At 36.1% G+C, this 24,666-nt stretch overlaps 1 protein-coding gene across 3 annotated transcripts; it reads right to left on the bottom strand.

The window, feature by feature from the left end:
* Positions 1 to 1,001: 1,001 nt before the first annotated feature.
* Positions 1,002 to 24,163, bottom strand: LOC137191044 (sialic acid-binding Ig-like lectin 5). 3 transcript variants are annotated; one of them, XM_067600852.1, is made up of 9 exons: positions 23,886 to 24,163; positions 22,956 to 23,022; positions 22,369 to 22,716; positions 21,921 to 22,232; positions 7,473 to 7,730; positions 5,608 to 5,910; positions 4,824 to 4,902; positions 3,954 to 4,053; positions 1,002 to 3,852 (listed from the first exon to the last, which is right to left on the bottom strand). In XM_067600852.1, the coding sequence occupies exons 2-9, from the start codon at positions 22,999 to 23,001 to the stop codon at positions 3,430 to 3,432; spliced, it is 1,869 nt and encodes a 622-aa protein (XP_067456953.1). In that variant the 5' UTR covers positions 23,002 to 23,022; positions 23,886 to 24,163; the 3' UTR covers positions 1,002 to 3,429. The 3 variants fall into 3 exon arrangements, with proteins under 3 accessions (XP_067456953.1, XP_067456952.1, XP_067456954.1); XM_067600851.1 differs by lacking the exons at positions 21,921 to 22,232; positions 22,369 to 22,716; positions 22,956 to 23,022; positions 23,886 to 24,163 and adding exons at positions 8,759 to 9,070; positions 9,207 to 9,554; positions 9,794 to 9,860; positions 10,723 to 10,755; XM_067600853.1 differs by lacking the exons at positions 7,473 to 7,730; positions 21,921 to 22,232; positions 22,369 to 22,716; positions 22,956 to 23,022; positions 23,886 to 24,163 and adding exons at positions 8,759 to 9,070; positions 9,207 to 9,554; positions 9,794 to 9,860; positions 10,723 to 10,755.
* Between the last annotated feature and the right edge of the window lie 503 nt (positions 24,164 to 24,666).

The following is a 24,666-nucleotide window of genomic DNA, read 5'->3' as shown; positions in this document are numbered from 1 at the left end:
TGCCTTTGTAGGGTGAGAGGAGGAGTAGGGTGAGGTGACAGGGGTATTATAACAGACAACAAGTGTTAGTTGTGGTTGTTCTGTTTTGTGACATTGTTTTTAGAAATGAATGAGAACATAAATACGTGATACACAACTTGACACACTGACGCACGGAGAGATATTACTGTGAAAACCACAAACTGAGTTTCCTGCAATCTACCGTAATCTATTATGAGTCATACACTTTTATGGATAGTATCAGAGCCTGACAACAGCTGTTGTATTTGTGTTGTACATACCATTTCCATTTTTTGAGGAAAGTATATTACACGTATTACAGTATTACACGTGTTTGCACGTTGTGACGTTCCCTGCCTGACCTGTCTCAGGAGTGTTGATGCTGGTGTGGTAATGTGTTTATCATATTTTTGTCTATAAAGGTACCTGGGAGAGTGTGGGTGTGGCAGCCAGCCGAATTTGGAGCACCTGTGCCTAATGCTGCCATAAAGGATAAAATGCCAATTCCCAGCGTTGTTCGGGCTCTCTTTCACCTTGACTCTCTTACCAGCCAGCAGCCGCAGGCCTTTTGTTTTGTTTGATTCTGGTTTTGTTTTTGCTCCACAACACCTTACACTTCATTACTCACACACCCACACTTACACGACTGATGTTATTGACTGACACGCTCCATATTTGCAAATTACTGCTTCAGTTGTTTACTTTGTTATAATAAATATCTTTACTTTTTTGCCATCCATTGTGTCCATTCCCATATTTGTCATGGCCTAGGAGCTGGGTTATGACAACGTCGACAATGTCCCCCACATCTCACGCAAGTTGTACTAAGTACTAAATTGATGACTTTCTCTATTTATTTTGTTCAGAATTACATTGCAGTATGTGGATCTGTGTATGTTTTCACCAATTTCATTACAATCTCAGATGGAATTCATACCAATGCAACTGGAGAAAAAATGGACTCCTCTGAAACCAAGTTAAAATATTGCTTTAATGTACCATATTGAATTTTCCAGTGTGTGCTTGTTGCTGGTGTAACACCCATGTCCAATTGTGAACATTGAACATTGTGAAAGATGCAAAATTTTATAATAAAATAATTCCTGCGTTTGATTAGTAATTGACTTCAGTAATAATAAAGAAGACTGAGATATTATTGTAGTGAAAGCCACAGATACAGTATTGTACAGTATTGTAAAAGGGTGATGTACCATACATCACCCTTTTTTTTCTCATATGCAGATACACTAAATTGCAAATAATGTTAATAGAAAATGTATTGCAAAACTTTTTACAATATCAAGAAAGCCATACTAATTTTTAAAATCTAATATCGCAAAAATGTATATCTTCATGGTTACACAATAATGACTTTGTGAGAAAAAAAATTAAGCTCATCCATGTGTTGACACAGAAACAAATAAAACAAGAAGAAGAAGAAATATACAACAAGGTTATGATAATAATTTTAATAATTGTTAAAAAGCAGCAGTAATTGCTGTATTCTGTTGTATATTACAGTGATATGATATGGTATTTTGATTATGAGAGTGAGTAATGCAAGTTTGAAGCTGTTTTTAAATCTACAGTATGGATATTTCTTTCTTTTCTAGGCCAAATTCACAAAAGGTTGGTGTAACCTTTTAAGATGACACTTGTATTAGACATATTAGACACATCCTGTGATAACATTTTTATGTTTCAAATGTTACTCAGCAACAGAACCAGAGATACAAACAGATAAAGCGTAATACTACCAGTAAACAAGCTTATCAGTCTAAGCAGATAAGAAATCCCCATGAAGAAAGTAAGAAGCTATACACCATTCAGTAATTGACCTTTTGACCTTTTAATATTGGAAACACCGCAGCTGTAACAATGTTTCTATAGTTAGAATATGATAATTTTGTATTGCATCATTTCTTCACAATGCTCTTTTACAGTGGCACAAGAGTGTTGAAATGTTGAAAATGCTGAGCAGATTTCTAACAGTGACCCATATGGGTCATATATTATTAAGTCACTGCATGTACATTAAAACTTATGTATTTAAGAAAAAAATCATGTTTTTCTTGGAGTGTTATGGACAAGAGTTCATATCTTGCCAGATGAGCTGCTGAATTAATGTGTCTGTGATGGCTCATCGATCAGCTAACATGCTCAAGTCCACCACTTTATCACCGCCTAATGCCCCCTACAACCCCCTCTTCTATTTAGTCTCAAACAGGAAACTTGCTGAACTGACTTAAAGCAGTGAGCCTGACGACAGAAAACCACAGAGAAAGCCTAAAAAAGGGAAATGCTAAACACTCCACCAGTTATTGTACCGTACATTTAAAACACTATGCAAGGAACCAGGAACCTTTTACTTTTGCACAAGCAAAAACTAACTAACTCTCTCTTCATTTACACATGCTGAACACCAGTTTATATAAGTAAAATAAATGTGAATATTTGTTTTATAGTATTTTGCATTAACATATTAGAAATAGCTAAAAATGTTTATTATTGTTTAAATTATCATGTGAGTTTTCCACTTATGTGACAAACAAGACTAGGTCAAAACCTAGTATATGGCTGGACTGGATATGGTCAATGTGTAAAATTGTGGCAAATTTGTGAAATGGATAGTCAGTGGTGTCTATAAAGTGAATTTCTGGATATTAAATGTTCATCTGCAATTTTCTGTAGTGGTCCCAGTAATATTTACTGTAAAAGTGTGCTGAAGTAGCATATTGCATAACATGGTTAAGCTATGTTCTAGTCAAAAAAAAAAAAAGGTTATAAATGCAGTTGCAAGAACAATACTTTCCACTCATATCTTGGGATGTTTGATTTGAAAAAAAAACAACTTATTTTAATTCTAATTATGACTATTCTAATTACCTATCTTTTAATTATGTCTGCTCTTTCATCTGTTTCTATCTGTGGATGTCTAATTTTTCACTCTGAGTGATTGTTATTTGGGGTAGTTTTATTGTGTGCTTTCCCTCATACCTATATGCACCTTTTTTCTGCCTCTTTCCTAGTCGATGATTATGGAGGCTTCAGTGGAAATTGTGAGTGAAAGCTTTGACAGCATTGTGGGTGTAAATTCAAGAGGCTTATCTCCATCCTGTTGCTGAAATTTACAGTAAAATCAAGCGCACGTGCAGAGCAGCTGCCCTGAACTAACCTGATATAACACCTACATGAGTTGCATGTTTTTCCTGCAAGACTTTTTAAATGCTTTTGTTCATCAGTTACTCGGTGCCTGAGTCACTCCAGCCAAAAATCTGAAATCAGTCAAGAAAAAGAATGGATACCATGTTGTAGTTTGGTTAAAAACTACAACAACAAAAAAACAGAAGAAAAATCCATGCATACAAGAGAGCAAGACATTCTGAAAATTATTTTTCAGAGTTAAGCACAACAATATAGACCTGGAAACTATTTGTGCATAGCATTCTTGTCTTTAAATTTAACCTCGGCATATTCACATTCCGCTTCCTTTTTCACAATTTTTGGCACCACCTCATCATATAAGTTTCCCATCTCCACTGCGTTGCTTACAAAATCTCTGCACATGTCTCCCGCCATGCACCTCTCCTCCTCCAGATAGGACCTCCCAGGCTGATCCATGTCCCCAGAGTCTTTCCCCTTCTTCTTCTCCCTCTTCCAGTTCACACTGGAGTAAATCACACTGCTGCGTTCTTCTTCTTTCTCCTTCTCCACTGAGCTTTCATCGTCTCCGTCTGCATTTTTTATCTCTGAGCGTGGCAAGTTAGTGCTGTTTGTCTCAGAGATGGTTGTATTTGACTGTCCCAGTACACTGACGTTGGCATAAATGTCCTCATCTGCTGTGTTGGGTACCTACAATTAAAGAGAATACGTCAGTGGTACAGACATTCTGCTAACCCCTATTTAATTTAATTACCCAAAGTAGATAACTGCCTAGTTCTAAGTCAAAGTACCTCATTTCCCTCTTCACTTGTTAGAAGTTGGCTCACAGCAACTGTGCTGGTGTCACCTTTGCACTGAAAGTTTGGAAGTTTATGGCGAATCCTCTGAGCCCTGAAAAATACAGTAGAATATTCAACATACATGAGTTTATTTGATTCATCCTCATATTTCCCACAGCTCATTTATAAGTCAACAGTATGACATCACTAAGAAAGTTAAAATTGATTACAAACACTGGTACAAAGGTGGGTCATTAGGTTGTTAGTCAGTACTTTAATATTTGAATTTTTGAAGTGAAATGAGACAACTTGACAGCTTTTAAGAGACTGAATCATGTGTTGTCAAGTTGCATGTGCATTGGTTTAAAAAAACAACAACTCCCAAATCCTCTAATATGGTAGCAGGAGATAGTCTGGAAAATCAAAACAACATATGGCAAACACAAACTGCATCTGCAAAGAGGAGCAGTGGTCAAAAGTTGAAATTAACCAACAGGGTTATGATGGGCATTCCTTATATAGGGGGTTGATGAATAGTGCTGATTTACATGAAACCTAATTTACCCACCAGTGTTGGGAGTGGTAATTTACTTAATATAAAGGCAAAGTTCTCTTGATAGTCTTGACATCATTTGGCTAAACACAATTATACATTATCAGTGTTAATAAATGTTGATTTTGCCGTGACGATTTGATGAAATTAACCATTCAAAGAAGTGATATACAATAGCTCAAAAATGTAAATTGTTAAATTTGTTCTGATGGATGTGGACCCCAAAAAACACTGCATAGACAGTATTTAAACTCAGAATTAAAAATATGTCAAAGAGTAACACAAAAACTGTCATGTGAACATTTAGTTATCTCAAGATGTTACCCTACCTGATAACAAACAGCAGAGCACATACTATTACTAGTAGAGCAACAACTGTAGTGATGAAGACTGGCAACATCAATGGACCTGAATATAAACATACAAGGTACAATGGCAGTTTAGGATGTATAAATAATTCATTTTACTGGTTAATGTTTTGACATATTGTATAAAGCATTAAGCTTGGTGAGTTGTTACTTGAGGTCATATTAAAACAATAAAAAAAGTATTTTTTTATTACTACTTCCTTATATATACCTCTTTCATTTATCAGGAAAGATGCATACCATATGTGTAAGTTGTTGGTATTAAAGGTGCAGTGAGTAGAACTTAGAACCAACTAGCAGAAAGGACTTGGCAGAAATGGAATATAATACTCTAGTATGTTTTACTTAGTGTATAATCACCTGTAAATAAGAATTGTGTTTACGTTAGCTTAGAATGAGCCCTTTATATCTACTTTATATCTCTGTTGCACTGCCATGTTTCTACAGTAGCCCAGAATGGACAAACAAAACACTGGCTCTAGATAGGGCCTTTTAAGTTTTTTGCAAGTTTCGTGGCCACTCTAGATTCTCCTACATGTTTGGAAGGGGAGGGGGATGGGGGTCGGCGTATTCAGTTTGTTCTAATCTGCAACCTCACTGCTATATGCCACTAAATCCTACACACTGCACCTTTAAAGAAAAAAAATCCAAGAAACATTTGTGTTGGCTCATTTACATATTAATCAAAAGTCTCTCTACTGTAATTTGGTTTCAGTCATATTTCAAACAACTGCTAAACACACACCTTCATGATGCTCAGCACTGTGGACACAAAATTTCTGACTGGCAGATCCCAGAGAGTTGGTGCTACGGCAGACCAAGTTGGAAAGATCTTTCTTCTGTGATTTATTCACAATAATGATGCTTCTCACCAGAGCTGTGCCATTCACAAGATTAATGCTGATAGTAAACTTGTCAGAGGTATTGACAGGTAACCCATCCAAATACCAATGTAACTTGGGAGAGGGGTTTCCCATACTCTCACAGGAACAGTTGATCTGGCCTGTAGGTTTGGCACAATCAGATGAGGGTAGGATCTTTGGAGCAACTGCAATGAAAGTATAAAAGACAAGTTAAGAGTCAAGTGAAGTCATGTTTAATCAAGTTTACAAAAATAAATTACAAGGCGTACTGGTAGTTACAGGTGAGGGTGTCAAAGCAAAGGGCTGTTTTCTCCAAGTCCATAATTTTCTTGTTGGGACACCCTGGGGGGCATCATTGTGCTAATACCATAACCCTGTACACCAGGAATTAAGACACTGTTTGTAGACAGGGTTAGGTTAGTTTTACAAGTGGGTTAACTTGTAACTAGTAGGTTACACTATTAATTGAAATATTATCACAATTTTGATTCAGGCTTCTATATTATCTCATTTTATGTGACAACAATTCTGTTTGTATTAGCAAGGAAAGAACGTTACTTTTCAACCAAAAGTACCATCACAAATTTGTACAGCCACCTGAAATGTCTTAAAAAGTCTAGGAAAATGTAGGCAGAAAATACATGTCTTAAACATCCCACTTAGCATAAAAGGACTACAGAGGCTATGACTCATCACCTAAACTCAGCCACAGATATGGTTCTGGTCACCATTGCAAAACAAGGGATTAATGCTTTGCTAAAGAAATGCTACTCAGTGCAGTGAAATACTGTGAAATATGGGCTGGGCAATATGGCCAAACTATAAAATCTTGATTTTTGTTTTTTTTTTTTTAAGCTTGGGGTCACACTTCATAATTTTAATCAAGTTTTGTTTCTTGATTTTTGTTTGTCTACAAAATAAAGGATTGAAACATCATATTTTTTCACATAGTTGTGCAGGAATAATAAAAGACCTGCACCACCTGCAAGGCTATCATCATTATACATAAAATACAGGTTATCCCATACAGCTATAGACTGTCAGTACCAGATGCTTCAACTAAGTAGAGCATGGGCATAAAGTATAATAATCAGTTTCAGCACAGACAGGGCAGAAAAGCCCACTCACTAATTGATCTGCAGTCTGCTAAGAAGAAACTGGAAACTGGTCAGTTGACTCCCAGTGCTTCAACTCTTGTAACCAGAGATGATACCTCCTCAACAAACACAAACTGAGATAAACCAGTGTGAAGAGTCATTTTCAGTCTGTCCCTCTTGTAGATGCGACCGTTAAATTCACTACAAGATAGCCAGAGACAACTAGCCACTTTGAATCACAACAGTCCTACAAACTGAAAAGGGTTCTAAAGAGTTAACGAGAAGTTGAGCTGTCTGTTTTAAGTAAAAAGCAGCGTGTCCTTTACTGGTGGCCAATGATCATATTTATATTTAGTATTATTTATTTATTATATTTATTATTTATATTTATTTATATTTTCTTAGAAAAATATTTTCCTTAAGAATCGTGGGAGAAAATTTTGATCTTGATTTTGAGTGGAATGGTGATTCCCATTGTAGCCCTTGTAACTTGTAAGTATATCAAATCAAGAGATCTATAAAAAAAACTAAATAAAACATTTAATGGACATATTTATATATTAATTGTAGAATTTGTAAGTCAATTTACATAACAAATAAATAAGCCTGGCTTTACGTAAAATAAAACTTTTGAATCATGTGATACATACATTGAATATCTATTTGACTGTTGTTGGATCGTCCAGCTCCAAGATCATTTTCAGCCTTGCAGAAAAAAGAAGCTTTAGGAGCTTTAATCTTTAAAAAACTTCCAGTCCCCATGAAAATCTCCTGGCCTCCGTCAGCACTATACCAGGTATAGTTCCTCACTGCTGGGTTGGCATTACTACTGCATGTCAGTGTCACATTGCTGTCCTCTGGTACTGAACGAGAGGGACTGACTGACACTGTGATGTTTTGGGGCAAATCTGAAACACGGATAATGAATAGTATGTTATATGAATAATTCATGTTATTGGTTAGTGTTACATTGCATTTTCTGATATCTGTCCCTATATAGTCAAGTCATGTTAACCAACATGATACTAGAATTTCACAAGGGTTACAGTAAACAACAACAGCTAGACTTATTGCTTGTATGTTTCTGCATGTCCTCCCACCTGTAAATTTACATGCATGTCATTAATACAGGGCCTATACTCAATTAGTGTCTGCTATGGAAATGGTTTAGCCTCACAAAGACCAAAGCTAATAATGTTGTTCTTGTCAACTCATTAAGTTCAAAAATAAAATAAAAATCGATAGGTAGGTGACCTAAAATGGCCAACAAAGTGCATAATAGTGGTAAATTCAGGCAAGGTCCTATTCAGATAGAAATATATTCAGATACATGATACATACATTGAACATCATTTTGACTGTTGTTGGATTGTCCAACTCCATGATTATTTCAGCCTTGCAGAAAAACGAGCCACTGACTTTAGAACTTTTAGAGCTGGATTGCGGGACTTTTACATATGAACGTCTGTTACATTCAAGCCCTTATCAAACAAGTTCACAAAATGCTGATTAAGCCTATCACCATCAGGTAAATATCTCTGTATTTCAAGTTTTTAAATCTGGTGTGTGTAGTGACTTTGCCACGCTGGCACACCGTTAGTGATGCATTTTATGTCTACCAACAAGGATTAAAATATATATATATATATATATATATATATATATAAATATATATACACATATATATACATATATATACATATATATAACATTAAATTACTGTGTCCACATAAAATCATTAGTAATGTAACAGTCTGGAAGGAACAATTCTTTACAATGAGTACACTTTCTTTAGACCCTGGATTACAGTTTACTGCTGGGTATTATGTGCTTGGTTCCTGGTTCCTGTTTAAAACTGATGAATTAGACTTTAAACTGAATCAATAGATCAAGTCAGTTGTAATGTAACAATTTGACAAAGGAGGAAACAACTCACATGAAATATCAGCTGTTACATTTCTGCTTACAGATGGTCCAGTGCTGCCATCTTGTTTGTTGTATGCAGCAGTGCAGGAGATTTCCTTTCCATGATGGAGGTGAGAGGCAGTGAAGGTCAGAACAGAGGTCATGATTTTAGTTTTGTTCTCATTCTCCTGCAGTGTCTCCTGACTGTGACCCAGGCTGGGGGTCCATGTCAGAGCTGGTGGATGAGACAGACAGGGGGCTGGAGCAGAGCATGTCAAATTCACTGAGGTTCCCTCCTTCCCTTCCAGTCTGGACGGAGTCAGAGTTAGTGTGGGAGGATCAGCTGATATGAAGGCACATTTGAACACTACATTAGTCACTACATACATTTTTTTAAGCTTCACCATTTGATTTGCAAGCTGCAGTAAATACAATGAGGTCAAAGCAGCTCTACAAGAGTAGATTGGTATCAAACCTACCTGTGACATGAATTTTCAGTTGTTTCGGAAAAGTAAATCTCAAACCATTGTTACACTCCAGTCTAAATTCATAGTTGTCCTTGTAATCAGGATGCATGATATTGAGCATTGTGCTGCAGTCTTTCTTTAGTAAATTTCCTGTCAATTTTCCCTTGATGGTATCTTGTTGTGGAGTGCTGCTATCAAATATGATTTCTTTGTTCTTATACCATATAGCTTTACATGTGTGGTCTAAGTTTTTGTCATATTCATCCTTTATGTCAAAGGAGCAGGGGATGATCACACAGGATCCACTCAGAACCTTTACAGTTTCTGGCATGAACACCTTAAAGTCCCTACACAGGGCACCTGAAAAACAAAACAAGGAAATACATTATCACAGTAAGGCAGTTTTAGTGCTCTACTGCTGCCTTCGGAAATCTTGGCAATACAGTTTATCAACAACAACACAAGTTAATGAATGAAGCTATACCTTGCTTTGATTTCAGAGTGATTTTTAGAAGCAGAAATAACAGTAAAAAAAATCATTAAATTCAGTTTCTTATAAAATAGCTGCCAATTTTAGATGTGAATGAATTTCAACCCACCTTGCAGCAGACAGCCAGTGAGAAGGAGATTCAGAGCTCGAACCATCTTTGTTTGGAGAGATGGAGTCTGGAGACACAGGGATGAAATGAACCAAATATATGAACCTTTTCATCTGTTTAACTTCCTCTGAATCTTAGAGCAGGGTTAATTTAAAGCTCAGTATGAAATGTCACATTTTGAAACATTGGTTAGTGTATAGATGTTTGCTGTGCTGCTCTGTGTGAAAATGAATGACAGCAAGTTGGTCACAGAAAAAAAATTTTATTTATATATTACTGATCTTCAATAGCTTTAAAGGAAATAAATATCCACCATAATAAAGTTTTTCCACAGAGCATTTTATTGGACTCTCAAAATTCTCAACTGAATGTCATGAATTAAATTTAGTGGTTATGCAGATCTTGAAAACTTAATGATACAGCAAACTAATTGTTCACTCACTGGAGAAAACACTGGTACATTATTGCTTTTAAAATGAACACTGTAAATATTAGTTTACAAGTGCTGATGTGACATATTGACGGATTAATTTAGTAACTGTGGTCATGGTGAGTTTCGAGAGAAGGCCAATGTTGCCATCTAATCCTAACATAGAGATAAATGTTCAGCTATTTTAATATGTAATATTTATAAAATAGAATGGAAAAAAACATTCATGACATACGGAAAAACATCTGTTATACTTAACAAGATGCAGAGCATGAAATGACAAAAGAGAGGAAAATGGGAAGTGATATGCAACAAAGTGAGAGACATTTGATGAACATTACACTCAAACTGTTTTGAAGCCTGTCTTTGTTTTAGGTAAATAATATACTCAGAGGAGTATATTTAAAGTTATGAATTAAAGTTTATGTCTAGAGAAAATCATATTGTCTTCATGTTCAGTGTTAATAGTTAGTTTTGCCATATTGAAGTCATGACTTACGTTTTCTTGATGTCTGCAAAGAAGTCAAGTTCCTCAGAAGTGAAGTTATGTTTTAAAAAAAGCCTGCACAACTAGACTTGAAAATGAGGAACTCTTGAATCACTATATCTTACCTTGATCTCTGCAGCTCATATTACACCCCAGAGCTGAACTGTATCACAGAGTTTTTCTTAAATATGCTGTCAAAGTTACTGTAGTCATTTAATAATAGCATGCAAGAAAAATGTTTTGGCTTTTTTTGTAGAGTTGAAATAATTGATGATGTTTCTACCACATTAAAACTGACTGATAATCAGTCTAATTGTACACATAGAGATATTCTATGAAATTAAATTTCTATAAATGTTTATGAAAACTTAATTTTCCTTTCTGAATTGTGTTTTAGTGCTGATCGAAAATTAAATCATTAAGTTTGTAATTGACTGATTCTTCAAGTCATTTCAGGTGCATTCTCTGCTCAAGTATGAGGCTTTTCTCCTTTTCTCATTTTTCTATTTTTGTACACTGAATATCTTTTAAATTTTCAACTGTAAAGCAATCAATTGTAAAGGGCATTTTTCACTATTTTTACATTCTATTTTCTGACATATAGTTTAAACAAATAATCACTTCATTCAAAAATAGTTACTCCATTAATTGAAAAATCACTGACAAATTAGTCAATGTTGAAAATAATTATAAATTGCTGAACTAATCTGTTTTACATCCATTTAAAGCCTGAGTGAAAATTGAATGTGGGAGGATCAGCTGGTAGGAAGGCACATTTGAACCAGTCATTCTCTTAAACTCTATTGCTCAAAATTTCTTGTGTGTTTGGGCGTGCATGTGTGTGTGTGTGTGCCATAAAATAAATATATTCTTATACTGCTCTGAATTTATTATTTTTCAGTGTTTTGGCCTATATAGAAACTGTTAAATTCTAATGAAGTTGTGTCATATTTACGTTATGATGTAGCCTACATTTTCATCAGGTTTGTTGAGCAGATGGATCGAAGATGCAAAGAGAAGTTGTGTGGCTGTATTTTCAAATAACCTTTGACAACTGACTTGAAAATGAGGAACTTGCAAAAGTGGAAAGTATGTGAGAATTTTTGCTAGATATTACTAAACAGAACCACAACACGTGTGGTTCTTACCGCACTTATATCTCTGTTCATAATCACACAGTTAAAACTGTTTGGCTTTGTTTTAGAATTGAATAACTGATGATGCTACTTTGTTTCCATCACATTAAGAACAGATAATCAAATGGATTAGTAGTACACATCAAGATTTGCCATCACATGTCTTTATTAGTGAATGTTAAAACTGAATTGGCAGTTCCACTTACAGAAACCAATTCTCCTTTTAAGTGTCTTTAGTATTCAGTGTTGTGCACACCCAAAACAGAAGTCAAGCTCAAGGAAAACATTCTGATAGAAGTGGCCTTTGGTGGCCTCCTTCAAGCAAATTTGGCAGTAAATCAATTAAATTAATAATGTTTAATATCAATTTCACTTCTAGAACTTAGCAAGAACCTCGCAGCAGATTTGTTCAATCAGATGTCACTTTTCACTTTAACATGTTCTCACAGAAATCTGGTGTTTTTAAGAATGACACACATTCAATATACACTATGAATAATGAATGATATTGAATGTGTTTTTTGTAAAATTATGGTAAATTATTTTCATTATTGGTAGGATGTCATTTTTTCATAACAGTTTTGCTCACTTGGCTGTAAGAAGCCTACCGTATAATAATAAATATAATAAATAATTGCAAAATACTGTCCTGACCAGGAACTGACAACAAAGAAACCATGTTTTCTTTAAGATACATATTCTCCATGTTACATTTTCATAGATATTTTCTTTTATTTGTTAAACTTGTGCTTGCTTGTCGAACTGGCTTCTTCACCCTGTCCAGGTAGGTCTGAAATAATCCAAGGTAATCCCTTTAGGTTTTTAAAATCCCTGAGACCTGGTCGCCATAGCTCCAGCTCTCTCAGCCTCTTCCCCACTACCTCTGTGAGGTTATTCTTACAATGCTGATAAAGGAGAAAATAATCATTCACTCCTGTCCACATAGCAATGTCTTCATGTTATAACTCTAAGTAGAAGTTGATATGTTTTCCTTTTATGTCCTCTGAGAGGTGATTATGCTGGTGAGGTTTACAGTGTTTTCTGTTTTTCTCTCTATGATAGCAGTAACCCCTTAAATGAGTGACAGACAAAGTTCCTTTGCTAATAATTTCAGAGATCATTGTCTTCCCCATGCCCTATGTTTTCTTCTCAGCTCAAGACAGAGGCTTGCTTGCTCTGCTTCCTTGGTCAGCTCCCTGATTGCCAACTTTACCTTGATCCCAGTCACTCCCAAAGTCTTCAGGAGGCACTGTGTAGATGTTCCAATGAAGCCTTTGTAGCCTACCTCCACAGAGTAGGTGATGGCTGTCCACCCTGCTTCTCTGCACTCTGTAGGCTTTAAACATATTCTTTTACATAGAAGACCTGTAGGCTAAACAGACTCTGATGTGTAAAATCAGTGGAGTTTCGCTTTAAAGGGGACTTCACACAAATGTCCTGATATTCTGGGGCTCTACTGGTATATCATTGCATGATTTACAGTTCAAAAAGCTTCTTATTTATCTACTGGCCCTTAGTGCAGCCCCTCAGTTCAGCCTCTGTCTGAAACAGGCTGTTTTAGCTCCTGTCTCTGTAAGGGTCCCTTCTCAATGAGCCCACTCTGTTCTAATCGGCCAGCTCCCGAAAACAGCCCTTTGGCAGACTTCCAGCAGACCTGGAGGCTACGTAAACAAACAGTAGTAGAAGGATGTCACTTCTTTTTCTTGTTCTTTACTCAAAATGGAAACTTCTCAAATACATCTGAATATTTTCAAGCCTCCTTTAGGATAAGGAGAGAAAGCCTCCTTTAGGATAAGGAGAGAAAGAAAAAATAGAGTTTAAATTCAGTAATTATTTGAATTACTGCAAAAGATTACTTCCAAAGTAGAGACAGTGGGTTACTACAGAGCTGTTCTATTTTATATTTTCCTTTTTTGGGTTGTGTTTTTTCTTGCGGCACACCACACGCTTAACACTGATGAGTAATTGCTATTAAAAAGGCTAATGAGGGCCTGAAGTTGGAGTGCACTGGGACTATTTGTTTACTATGCTTGTGCCAAGGTCTGCTTGTCATATACTGTATCCAACACCAATAACAGCACCAAGTGTTGGCAAAAATGATTGCCACATCACCCTGATCTAGAAATGCAAGAATTATACTTCTGCAATTGCATGGTAAAAGAAAAACAATGATTGATACGTGAGATTTTAAAATAATGCCATTTTATAGTATAGCAGCCATACATAGACTCAAGATAGTTGGAATAAATAGACAACTGATTGCACTAAATGTACACAGTTGGACATGTGCAGTTGCAAATGCCTTGAGTTCTCCAAGACAAATCCTAATGCAGCCTTGCTAGAGATTTAATGTAAAATAACATGACCATTTAGCAAGAGCACAAAGAGGAAAACCTATCAAGTAAGTACTAAGTTAGTTACTGCTAAATATGAAAATCCATCCCCAATCATTGGGTACTTTGTCCATTTACTTTGCACCTGGCAATCTCATTATTGTAAATCTAAGGTCCAGTGAAGCAGTGTTTAGGCCCATATGACATGTTTGTGAAATTCTAATGAAGTTGTGCCATATTTAAGGTATGGTGTAGGTATGTTTTCATCAGGTTCGTTGGGCAGATGCATCAAAGATGCAAAGAGAAGTTGTGTGGCTGTATTTTCAAACAACCTGCTAAAACTGACTTGAAAATGAGGAACTTGCAAAAGTGGAAAGTATGTGTAAATCATTACCACAAATGACGAAACAGCACCACGACATTTTTGGTTCTTACTGCACTTATATCTCTGTTCATGATCATACAGTTAAAACTCTTTGGCTTTGTTTTAGAATTGAATAACTGATGATGCTAATTTGTTTCCATCACATTAAAAATAAATTACTCTTATTGGCTTTTTATTTGCAAAGCTTTTATTACACTTACAGTAACATAACGAGTGTAGTTGTTGTCAACTCGAGTACTTCACGTGGTTCGTTGTCTCTCTTCTGCTCCGCTCAGAGGACACACACCCACACACACACAGAGCGCTCAGCCGCACCCGCGGTGAAACAGAGGATGACGATAAATGAGAGCAAAACACAGTAGACACTGTTTATACATGTTAGTTACCTTTATGTGCACTTGTCTCATTTCAGCTCAGGGTGGGCGTCTGCTGCATTTTGCTTTCATTTATGGTCGGGCTAGGTTTCTCTCCTCTCCTCCGTTTCACTGCGAACAGGGCTGAGTGCTCTGTGCATGTGTGAGTGTCTGTTCTCTGAGAGGAGCAGAGAAGAGAAAGTTAACAAGGCCGACTTGACCACAACTAACTACACTCATTGCGTTACTGTAAGTGCAATGAAATCTTTGTGAATCAAAAGCCAATAAGAGTTAGAGGACGGACCTCTATCACAATGTTACGATGGTGGAGGCTCAGTGGTCGATGACTGTCAGCCATAAGCGATACACGATGGCATCGCCCAGCTGCCCAACCCTTATATCAATTCGACTAGGTTGTCACGGGTTCACCGTCTTAGGGACAATTCATGTTGCTCACCTGCCTGATCTCTAAATCTCCTGTCATTGCAGATCCTGCCACACCCATCTGCCCTGCAGATAACCTCATTCCCCTCACCTGAGTTTCCCCACCCATCTCCTCACCTGGATCCCATTTGGCTCATCAGTCATTCCCTATATACTGGTCCATATTCACATGCCCCTCGCCAGATTGTCTAGCGTGTTTACCTAGCCTTCCAGCATTTCTATACCTACCTGTTTGCTTGCCTGTTACCTTAGATCCTGCCTGTTTCCCGTTCTTGAGAATTGCCTTAGTCCCTTGGAGTTGTCTGCCTGGTTTGTGACCCTGCTTGTTTTTTTGGACTGATTAAAGTATTTTGGACTCTGCTCCTGTCTCTGGTATCGTGCTTTTGGGTTCTGAGGTTCTGAGTCGTTACATAGGTCAGATATTCATAATAACTTAGCAAGAACCTCACAGCAGATTTATTCAATCAGATGTCACGTTTTACTTGATGTATTAACATGCTCTCATAGAAATTTGGTGTTTTTGAGAAGCACAGTTTTTCGTAACATTAGGGTAAATTATTTTCATTCTTGCTAGGATGTAATTTTTTTCATGGCATTTTTGCTTTACTTGGTGGGAGAAGCCAACCATATAATAAATATAATAAATAATTGCAAATAACTGCCCTGACCAGAATTGAAAACAAAGAAACTATGTTTTCTTAGATACATAATTCTCTTTTTTACATTTTCATAGGTATTTTTTCTTATTTGTTATACTTGTGCTTGCTTCTTAAACTGGATCTTCGTCCAGGTAGGCCTGATATAATCCAAAGTAATCCTCTAAATTTTTCAAAAGAATATTTCAACAGCTCTCTCAGCCTCTTCCCTCTCACCTCTGTGAGCTTATTCTAACAATGCTGATAAAGGAGGAAATAACCATTCACTTCTATCTAGATGGCAATGTCTTCATGTTATAATTCTAAGTAGGAGTTGATATGAGCATTTAGCATGAGCACAAAGACCAAAGCCTATCAAGTAACTACTAGTGCTGGTACCAAGTCAATTACTGCCAACATGCCTGAGTTTACACAATACACCATACAATCTCAGTTATAGATATGAATACATGTACAGTACCTGAAAATAATTATAATATAACAAAAAGATAGGTCCTCATGCCCTTTGAGACCTGAGAAATATATTGCAATTACTGACATCGGCCATGTGACATCTAGCAGTTGTGAAACAACAACAAATGGACTTATTAGGTGGTAATGAAGACTTTTCAAAACTCATCTGAGAGCTGTAGTCTTAAATTGTCCAGGTGATCTTTGAAAACAAACAGCAGGAAATAATAGCTTGAGAAGCCATGATGGCCAGCAGAATTAACATTTATTGTGACACATTGTACACAGTAACATTGTCAAATGCTCAACCAATTTACCCTAGATAATTAACAGCAGAATCACAGAATAACAGAAATAGAGGTCACGCCACAATTTACTAATTTGCTAGACATAAAAATGCAACAACTAAAGAAACATAACATTCATCTTTAAAAGTTTGGAAATACAACAACAACAACTCATGAAAACACATGAACATGATTGAAGAGCATCCATAAGAACATTTAAGGCAGGTATTAATACAAACTTAACGATAGCACAGACCTGCACTACACAATAATGTGGACACATACACTTGTGACTAAAGATTACCATACAGTAAACTTCTGCAATTCAGTTTCAACAGTAATTTCACTGAAACCTCCTGAATTGAAGTATCTATTGCAGTGCTGTTTTGCCTTGCATTGTGTACTTGTTCATGTCATTTTACCCACACCATGTTGCGAATAATCATCATGAAAAGCTGATCTAAACAAGTGGAAATTTTAAATAGTATTTTTGGATGTAGTATAAAAGAGAATGACAAAGAGAAATCAGAACAGTCATTTTGAAGTTTGGCCTATTACAAAGCGGCGCACAGCTCACAGCTCCAAATCTTGAGTAGAGTATCAGGTGCACAGTAGTGGTGAAGATGAAACAAAACAAAACACTGGCACTCACTGATCCATCTACTTATTGTTTTTTATTGTGAACAGAAATGACAGAAACTGTTTCAGCCAGAAGCCATCATCAGCGTGGAGTTTGGCCTATAACATCATACTCTGGAGACATGTCTCTTCTATCCAATGACATGTAAGTTCTGTCCTCTTCATTTGGCTTCACATTCTTTCTTGCTTTGCTTTTAAGAAGACAGAGAAAGTCATGTAAAATTCTCATTCCTAAAACATGTACTATATAGCTTTAATATCATAAATGTATATTGATATCATAAAATTGTTTGTATTAACATACCAAAGCAACATCATGTAGATGATGCAGAAGACATTCCCAGTCAGAGATACACCAGCAACAGCCCAGGGAAGGACTGTAAAATAAGGTCCATAATGATTTGTCAGAAGACACAAAATAATATAGATCATATCCATCATTAACTGTTGTGTTTACACTACAAATCCCTGTTGTGGAAATTGTCTGAAAACACTAAACACACATATAAAATAATACACAAAATACTGCTGGGTTGAAGATTATTCATTTTACTGGTTGATGTTTAGACATATTATATAAAGTATTAAGCTTGGCAATAAAAAAAGTATTTTTTTATTACTACTTCCTTATATATACCTCTTTCTTTTATCAGGAAAGAGGTATACCATATGTGTAAGTTGTTGGTATTAAAGGTGCAGTGAGTAGAACTTGGCAGAAATGGAATATAATACTCATAAGTGTGTTTTACTTAGTGTATAATCACCTGAAAATAAGAATTGTGTTTTCATTAGCTTAGAATGAGCCCTTTATATCTACATAGGGAGCGGGTCCTCTTCCACAGAGCCCGTCATGTTGCACTGCCATGTTGCTACAGTAGCCCAGAATGGACAAACCAAGCACTGGCTCTAGATAGGGCCTTTTAAGTTTTTTGCAAGTTTCATGGCCACCCTAGATTCTCCTACATGTTTGGAAGGGGAGGGGGATGGGGGTCGGCTTATTCAGTTTGTTCTAACCTGCAACCTCACTGCTATATGCCACTAAATCCTACACACTGCACCTTTAAAGAAAAAAAAAATCCAAGAAACATCTATGTGGGCTCATTTACATATTAATCAAAAGTCTCTCTACTGTAATTTGGTTTCAGTCATATTTCAAACAACTGCTAAACACACACCTTCATGATACTCAGCACTGTGGACACAACATTTCTGACTGGCAGATCCCAGAGAGTTGGTGCTACGACAGACCAAGTTGGAAAGATCTTTCTTCTGTGGTTTATTCACAATAATGATGCTTTTCACCAGAGCTGTGCCATTCACAAGATTAATGCTGATAGTAAACTTGTCAGAGTTATTGACAGGTAACCCATCCAAATACCAATGTAACTTGGGAGAGGGGTTTCCCATACTCTCACAGGAACAGATGATCTGGCCTGTAGGTTTGGTACAACCAGATGAGGGTAGGATCTTTGGAGCAACTGCAATGAAAGTATAAAAGACAAGTTAAGAGACAAGTGAAGTCATGTTTAATCAAGTTTACAAAAATAAATTACAAGGCGTACTAGTAGTTACAGGTGAGGGTGTTATTAGTCAAAGCAAAGGGCTGTTTTCTCCAAGTCCATAATTTTCTTGTTGGGACACCCTGGGGGGCATCATTGTGCTCATACCATAACCCTGTACACCAGGAATTAAGACACTATTTGTAGCCAGGGTTAGGTTAGTTTTACAAGTGGGTTAACTTGTAACTAGTAGGCCACACTATAAATTGAAATATTATCACAATTTTGATTCAGGCTTCTATGTTATCTCATTTTATGTGACAACAATTCTGTTTGTATTAGCAAGGAAAGAACATTACTTTTCAACCAAAAGTACCATCACAAATTTGTACAACCACCTGAAATGTCTTAAAAAGTCTAGGAAAATGTAGGCAGAAAATGCATGTCGCTCTAAGTCTTAAACATCCCACTTAGCATAAAAGGACTACAGAGGCTATGACTCATCACCTAAACTCAGCCACAGATATGGTTCTGGTCACCATTGCAAAACAAGGGATTAATGCTTTGCTAAAGAAATGCTACTCAGTGCAGTGAAATACTGTGAAATATGGGCTGGGCAATATGGCCAAACTATAAAATCTTGACTTTTGTTGTTTTTTTTAAGCTTGGGTTCACACTTCATAATTTTAATCAAGTTTTGTTTCTTGATTTTTGTTTGCCTACAAAATACAGGATTGAAACATCATATTTTTTCACATAGTTGTGCAGGAATAATGAAAGACCTGCACCACCTGCAAGGCTGTCATCATTATACATAAAATACAGGTTATCCCATACAGATATAGACTGTCAGTACCAGATGCTTCAACTAAGTAGAGCACTGGCATCAACTTTAATAATCAGTTTCAGCACAGACAGGGCAGAAAAGTCCACTCACTAATTGATCTGCTACTGTTTGTGTTTCTAGACATCAGCCTGATATCTGCAGTCTGCTAAGAAGAAACTGGAAACTGGTCAGTTGACTCCCAGTGTTTCAACTCTTGTTACCAGAGATGATAACTCCTCAACAAACACAAACTGAGATAAACCAGTGTGAAGAGTCATTTTCAGTCTGTCCCTCTTGTAGATGTGAGCATTAAATTCCCTACGAGATAGCCAGAGACAACTAGCCACCTTGAATCACGACAGTCCTGCAAACTGAGTGTGTCATGTACTAAAATGGTTATGTCGTGTAGATACTGCAAGTCCTCCAATAGACCTACGTGATGTAGTGTAACTAATCACGTCACAGTTTACAGGAATGTTGTGACTTAAAACAGCTAATGTAGCCAGCTACCATCTACGTTTGACTAAAAATAACCTTTTTGTATATAGCAATAACTCGTCACATTGTAGACATTTTACACATTGTGCAAAAACAACATGAATGAATCAAATTAATTCGATATACGTCCCAGCCCTACGGTGAAAACAGTCTCTCTTCATATCTGGACTAGGCTTCCATGTTTTGGAGCACAAGCTATGTCTGGCCACAGGTGTGCTGTTTATTAGTTACAATTTTTCTTATTTTTTAAACACAATAGAAAAGTGTTCTAAAGAGTTAACGATAAGTTGAGCTGTCTGTTTTAAGTAAAAAGCAGCGTGTCCTTTACCGGTGGCCAATGATCATATTTATATGTATTATTATTTATTTATTATATTTATTACTTATATTTATTTATATTGTCTTAGAAAAATACTGTCCTTAAGAATGGTGGGAGAAAATTGTGATCTTGATTTTGAGTGGAATGATGATTCCCATTGTAGCCCTTGTAACTTGTAAGAGATTGATTTATATAATTTATAAATTAATCTATGATTAAGTATATCAAATTAAGAGATCTATAAAAAAAAAACTAAATAAAACATTTAATGGACATATTTATATATTAATTGTAGAATTTGTAAATCAATTTACATAATGAATAAATAAGCCTGGCATTACGTAACAAAACTTTTGAATCATGTGATACATACATGGAAAAACTGTTTGACTGTTGTTGGATCGTCCAGTTCCAAGATCATTTTCAGCCTTGCAGAAAAAAGAAGCTTTAGGAGCTTTAATCTTTAAAAAACTTCCAGTCCCCATGAATTACTACTGCATGTCAGTGTCACATTGCTGTCCTCTGGTGCTGAACCAGAGGGACTGACTGACACTGTGATGCTTTGGGGCAAATCTGAAACACGGATAATGAATAGTATGTTATATGAATAATTCACGTTATTGGTTAGTGTTACATTGCATTTTCTGATATCTGTCCCTATACAGCATTTGTCCTAGTAAAGCTTTAGAGTCAAGTCATGTTAACCAACATGATACTAGAATTTCACAGGGGTTACAGTAAACAACAACAGCTAGACTTATTGCTTGTATGTTTCTGCACGTCCTCCCACCTGTAAATTTGCATGCATGTCATTAATACAGGGTCTATACTCAATTTGTGTCTGCTATGGAAATGGTTTAGCCTCACAAAGACCAAAGCTAATAATGTTGTTCTTGTCAACTCATTAAGTCCAAAAATAAAATAAAAATCGATAGGTAGGTGACCTAAAATGGCCAAGAAAGTGCATAATAGTGGTAAATTCAAGCAAGGTCCTATTCAGATAGAAATATATTCAGATACATGATACATACATTGAACATCATTTTGACTGTTGTTGGATTGTCCAACTCCAAGATTATTTTCAGCCTTGCAGAAAAACGAGCCACTGACTTTAGAACTTTTAGAGCTGGAGTGCGGGACTTTTACATTATAACATTAAATTACTGTGTTCACATAAAATCATTAGTGTAATCATTAATGTAACAGTCTGGAAGGAACAATTCTTTACAATGAGTACACTTTCTTTAGACCCTGGATTACAGTTTACTGCATGGTATTATGTGCTTGGAGGTTCCTGTTTATAACTGATGAATTAGACTTTAAACTGAATCAATAGATCAAGTCAGTTGTAATGTAACAATTTGACAAAGGAGGAAACAACTCACATGAAATATCAGCTGTTACACTTCTGCTTACAGATGGTCCAGTGCTGCCATCTTGTTTGTTGTATGCAGCAGTGCAGGAGATTTCCTTTCCATGATGGAGGTGAGAGGCAGTGAAGGTCAGAACAGAGGTCATGACTTTAGTTTTGTCCTCCTTCTCCTGCAGTGTCTCCCGACTGTGACCCAGGCTGGGGGTCCATGTCAGAGTTGGAGGATGAGACAGACAGGGAGCTGGAGCACGGCATGTCAAATTCACTGAGGTTCCCTCCTTCCCTTTCAGTGTGGGCGGAGTCAGAGTTAGTGTGGGAGGAACATCTGATACGAAGGCACATTTGAACACGACATTAGTCACTACATATATGTTTTTAAGCCTCACCATTTGATTTGCAAGCTGCAGTAAATACAATGAGGTCAAAGCAGCTCTACATGAGTAGATTGGTATCAAACCTACCTGTGACATTAATTTTCAGTTGTTTCGGAAAAGTAAATCTCAAACCATTGTTACACTCCAGTCTAAATTCATAGTTGCCATTGTAATTAGGATGCATGTTATTGAGGGTTGTGCTGCAGTCTTTCTTTAGTAAATTTCCTGTCAATTTTCCCTTGATGGTATGTTGTGGTGGAGTGCTGCTATCAAATATGATTATTTTATTCTTATACCATATAGCTTTACATGTGCTGTCTAAGTCGTTATCAAATTTGTCCTGTATTTCAAAGGAGCAGGGGATGGTCACACAGGATCCACTCAGAACATCTATAGCATCTGGCATGAACACCTCCAATTTCCTACACAGGGCACCTGAAAAACAAAACAAGGAAATACTTTATCACAGCAAGGCAGTTTTAGTGCTCTACTGCTGCCTTCTGAAATCTTGGCAATACAGTTTATCAACAACAACACAAGTTAATGAATGAAGCTATACCTTGCTTTGATTTCAGAGTGATTTTTAGAAGCAGAAATAACAGTAAAAAAAATCATTAAATTCAGTTTCTTATAAAATAGCTGCCAATTTTAGATGTGAATGAATTTCAACCCACCTTGCAGCAGACAGCCAGTGAGAAGGAGATTCAGAGCTCGAACCATCTTTGTTTGGAGAGATGGAGTCTGGAGACACAGGGATGAAATGAGCCAAATATATGAACCTTTTCATCTGTTTAACTTCCTCTGAATCTTAGAGCAGGGTTAATTTAAAGCTCAGTATGAAATGTCACATTTTGAAACATTGGTTAATGTATAGATGTTTGCTGTGCTGCTCTGTGTGAAAATGAATGACAGCAAGTTGGTCACAGAAAAAAAATTTTATTTATATATTACTGATCTTCAATAGCTTTAAAGGAAATAAATATCCACCATAATAAAGTTTTTCCACAGAGCATTTTATTGGATTCTCAAAATTCTCAACTGAATGTCATGAATTTAAATTTAGTGGTTATGCAGATCTTGAAAACTTAACGATACAGCAAACTAATTGTTCACTCACTGTAGAAAACACTGGTACATTATTGCTTTTAAAATGAACACTGTAAATATTAGTTTACAAGTGCTGATGTGACATATTGACGGATTAATTTAGTAACTGTGGTCATGGTGAGTTTCGAGAGAAGGCCAATGTTGCCATCTAATCCTAACATAGAGATAAATGTTCAGCTATTTTAATATGTAATATTTATAAAATAGAATGGAAAAAAACATTCATGACATACGGAAAAACATCTGTTATACTTAACAAGATGCAGAGCATGAAATGACAAAAGAGAGGAAAATGGGAAGTGATATGCAACAAAGTGAGAGACATTTGATGAACATTACACTCAAACTGTTTTGAAGCCTGTCTTTGTTTTAGGTAAATAATATACTCAGAGGAGTATATTTAAAGTTATGAATTAAAGTTTATGTCTAGAGAAAATCATATTGTCTTCATGTTCAGTGTTAATAGTTAGTTTTGCCATATTGAAGTCATGACTTACGTTTTCTTGATGTCTGCAAAGAAGTCAAGTTCCTCAGAAGTGAAGTTATGTTTTAAAAAAGCCTGCACAACTAGACTTGAAAATGAGGAACTCTCAAATCACTATATCTTACCTTGATCTCTGCAGCTCATATTACACCCCAGAGCTGAACTGTATCGCAGAGTTTTTCTTAAATATGCTGTCAAAGTTACTGTAGTCATTTAATAATAGCGTGCAAGAAAAATGTCTTGGCTTTTTTTGTGGAGTTGAAATAATTGATGATGTTTCTACCACATTAAAACTGACTGATAATCAGTCTAATTGTACACATAGAGATATTCTATGAAATTAAATTTCTATAAATGTTTATGAAAACTTAATTTTCCTTTCTGAATTGTGTTTTAGTGCTGATCGAAAATTAAATCATTAAGTTTGTAATTGACTGATTCTTCAAGTCATTTCAGGTGCATTCTCTGCTCAAGTATGAGGCTTTTCTCCTTTTCTCATTTTTCTATCATTGTAAACTGAATATCTTTTAAATTTTCAGCTGTAAAGCAATCAATTGTAAAGGGCATTTTTCACTATTTTTACATTCTATTTTCTGACATATAGTTTAAACAAATAATCACTTCATTCAAAAATAGTTAGTCCATTAATTGAAAAATCACTGACAAATTAGTCAATGTTGAAAATAATTATAAATTGCTGAACTAATCTGTTTTACATCCATTTAAAGCCTGTGTGTTTGGGCGTGCGTGTGTGTGTGTGTGCCATAAAATAAATATATTCTTATAAAGCTCTG

Source organism: Thunnus thynnus, chromosome 10 (assembly GCF_963924715.1).
Source record: "Thunnus thynnus chromosome 10, fThuThy2.1, whole genome shotgun sequence".
Classification (NCBI taxonomy): Eukaryota; Metazoa; Chordata; class Actinopteri; order Scombriformes; family Scombridae; genus Thunnus; species Thunnus thynnus.
Note: the sequence above shows the minus strand (reverse complement) of the source record. Positions and strands in the feature narration are given on the sequence as shown.

What these genes read in the sequence shown, in the direction of transcription:
- LOC137191044 (XM_067600852.1), bottom strand. Translation starts at nt 23,001, where the DNA reads ATGGTTCGAGCTCTGAATCTCCTTCTCACTGGCTGTCTGCTGCAAG. An exon ending in ACTGAAAATTAATGTCACAG is followed by an intron (nt 22,233 to 22,368) that starts GTAGGTTTGATA and finishes CCTTCGTATCAG; the next exon opens with ATGTTCCTCCCACACTAACT. An exon ending in CAGTCAAATAGATATTCAAT is followed by an intron (nt 5,911 to 7,472) that starts GTATGTATCACA and finishes CTTTCATTGCAG; the next exon opens with TTGCTCCAAAGATCCTACCC.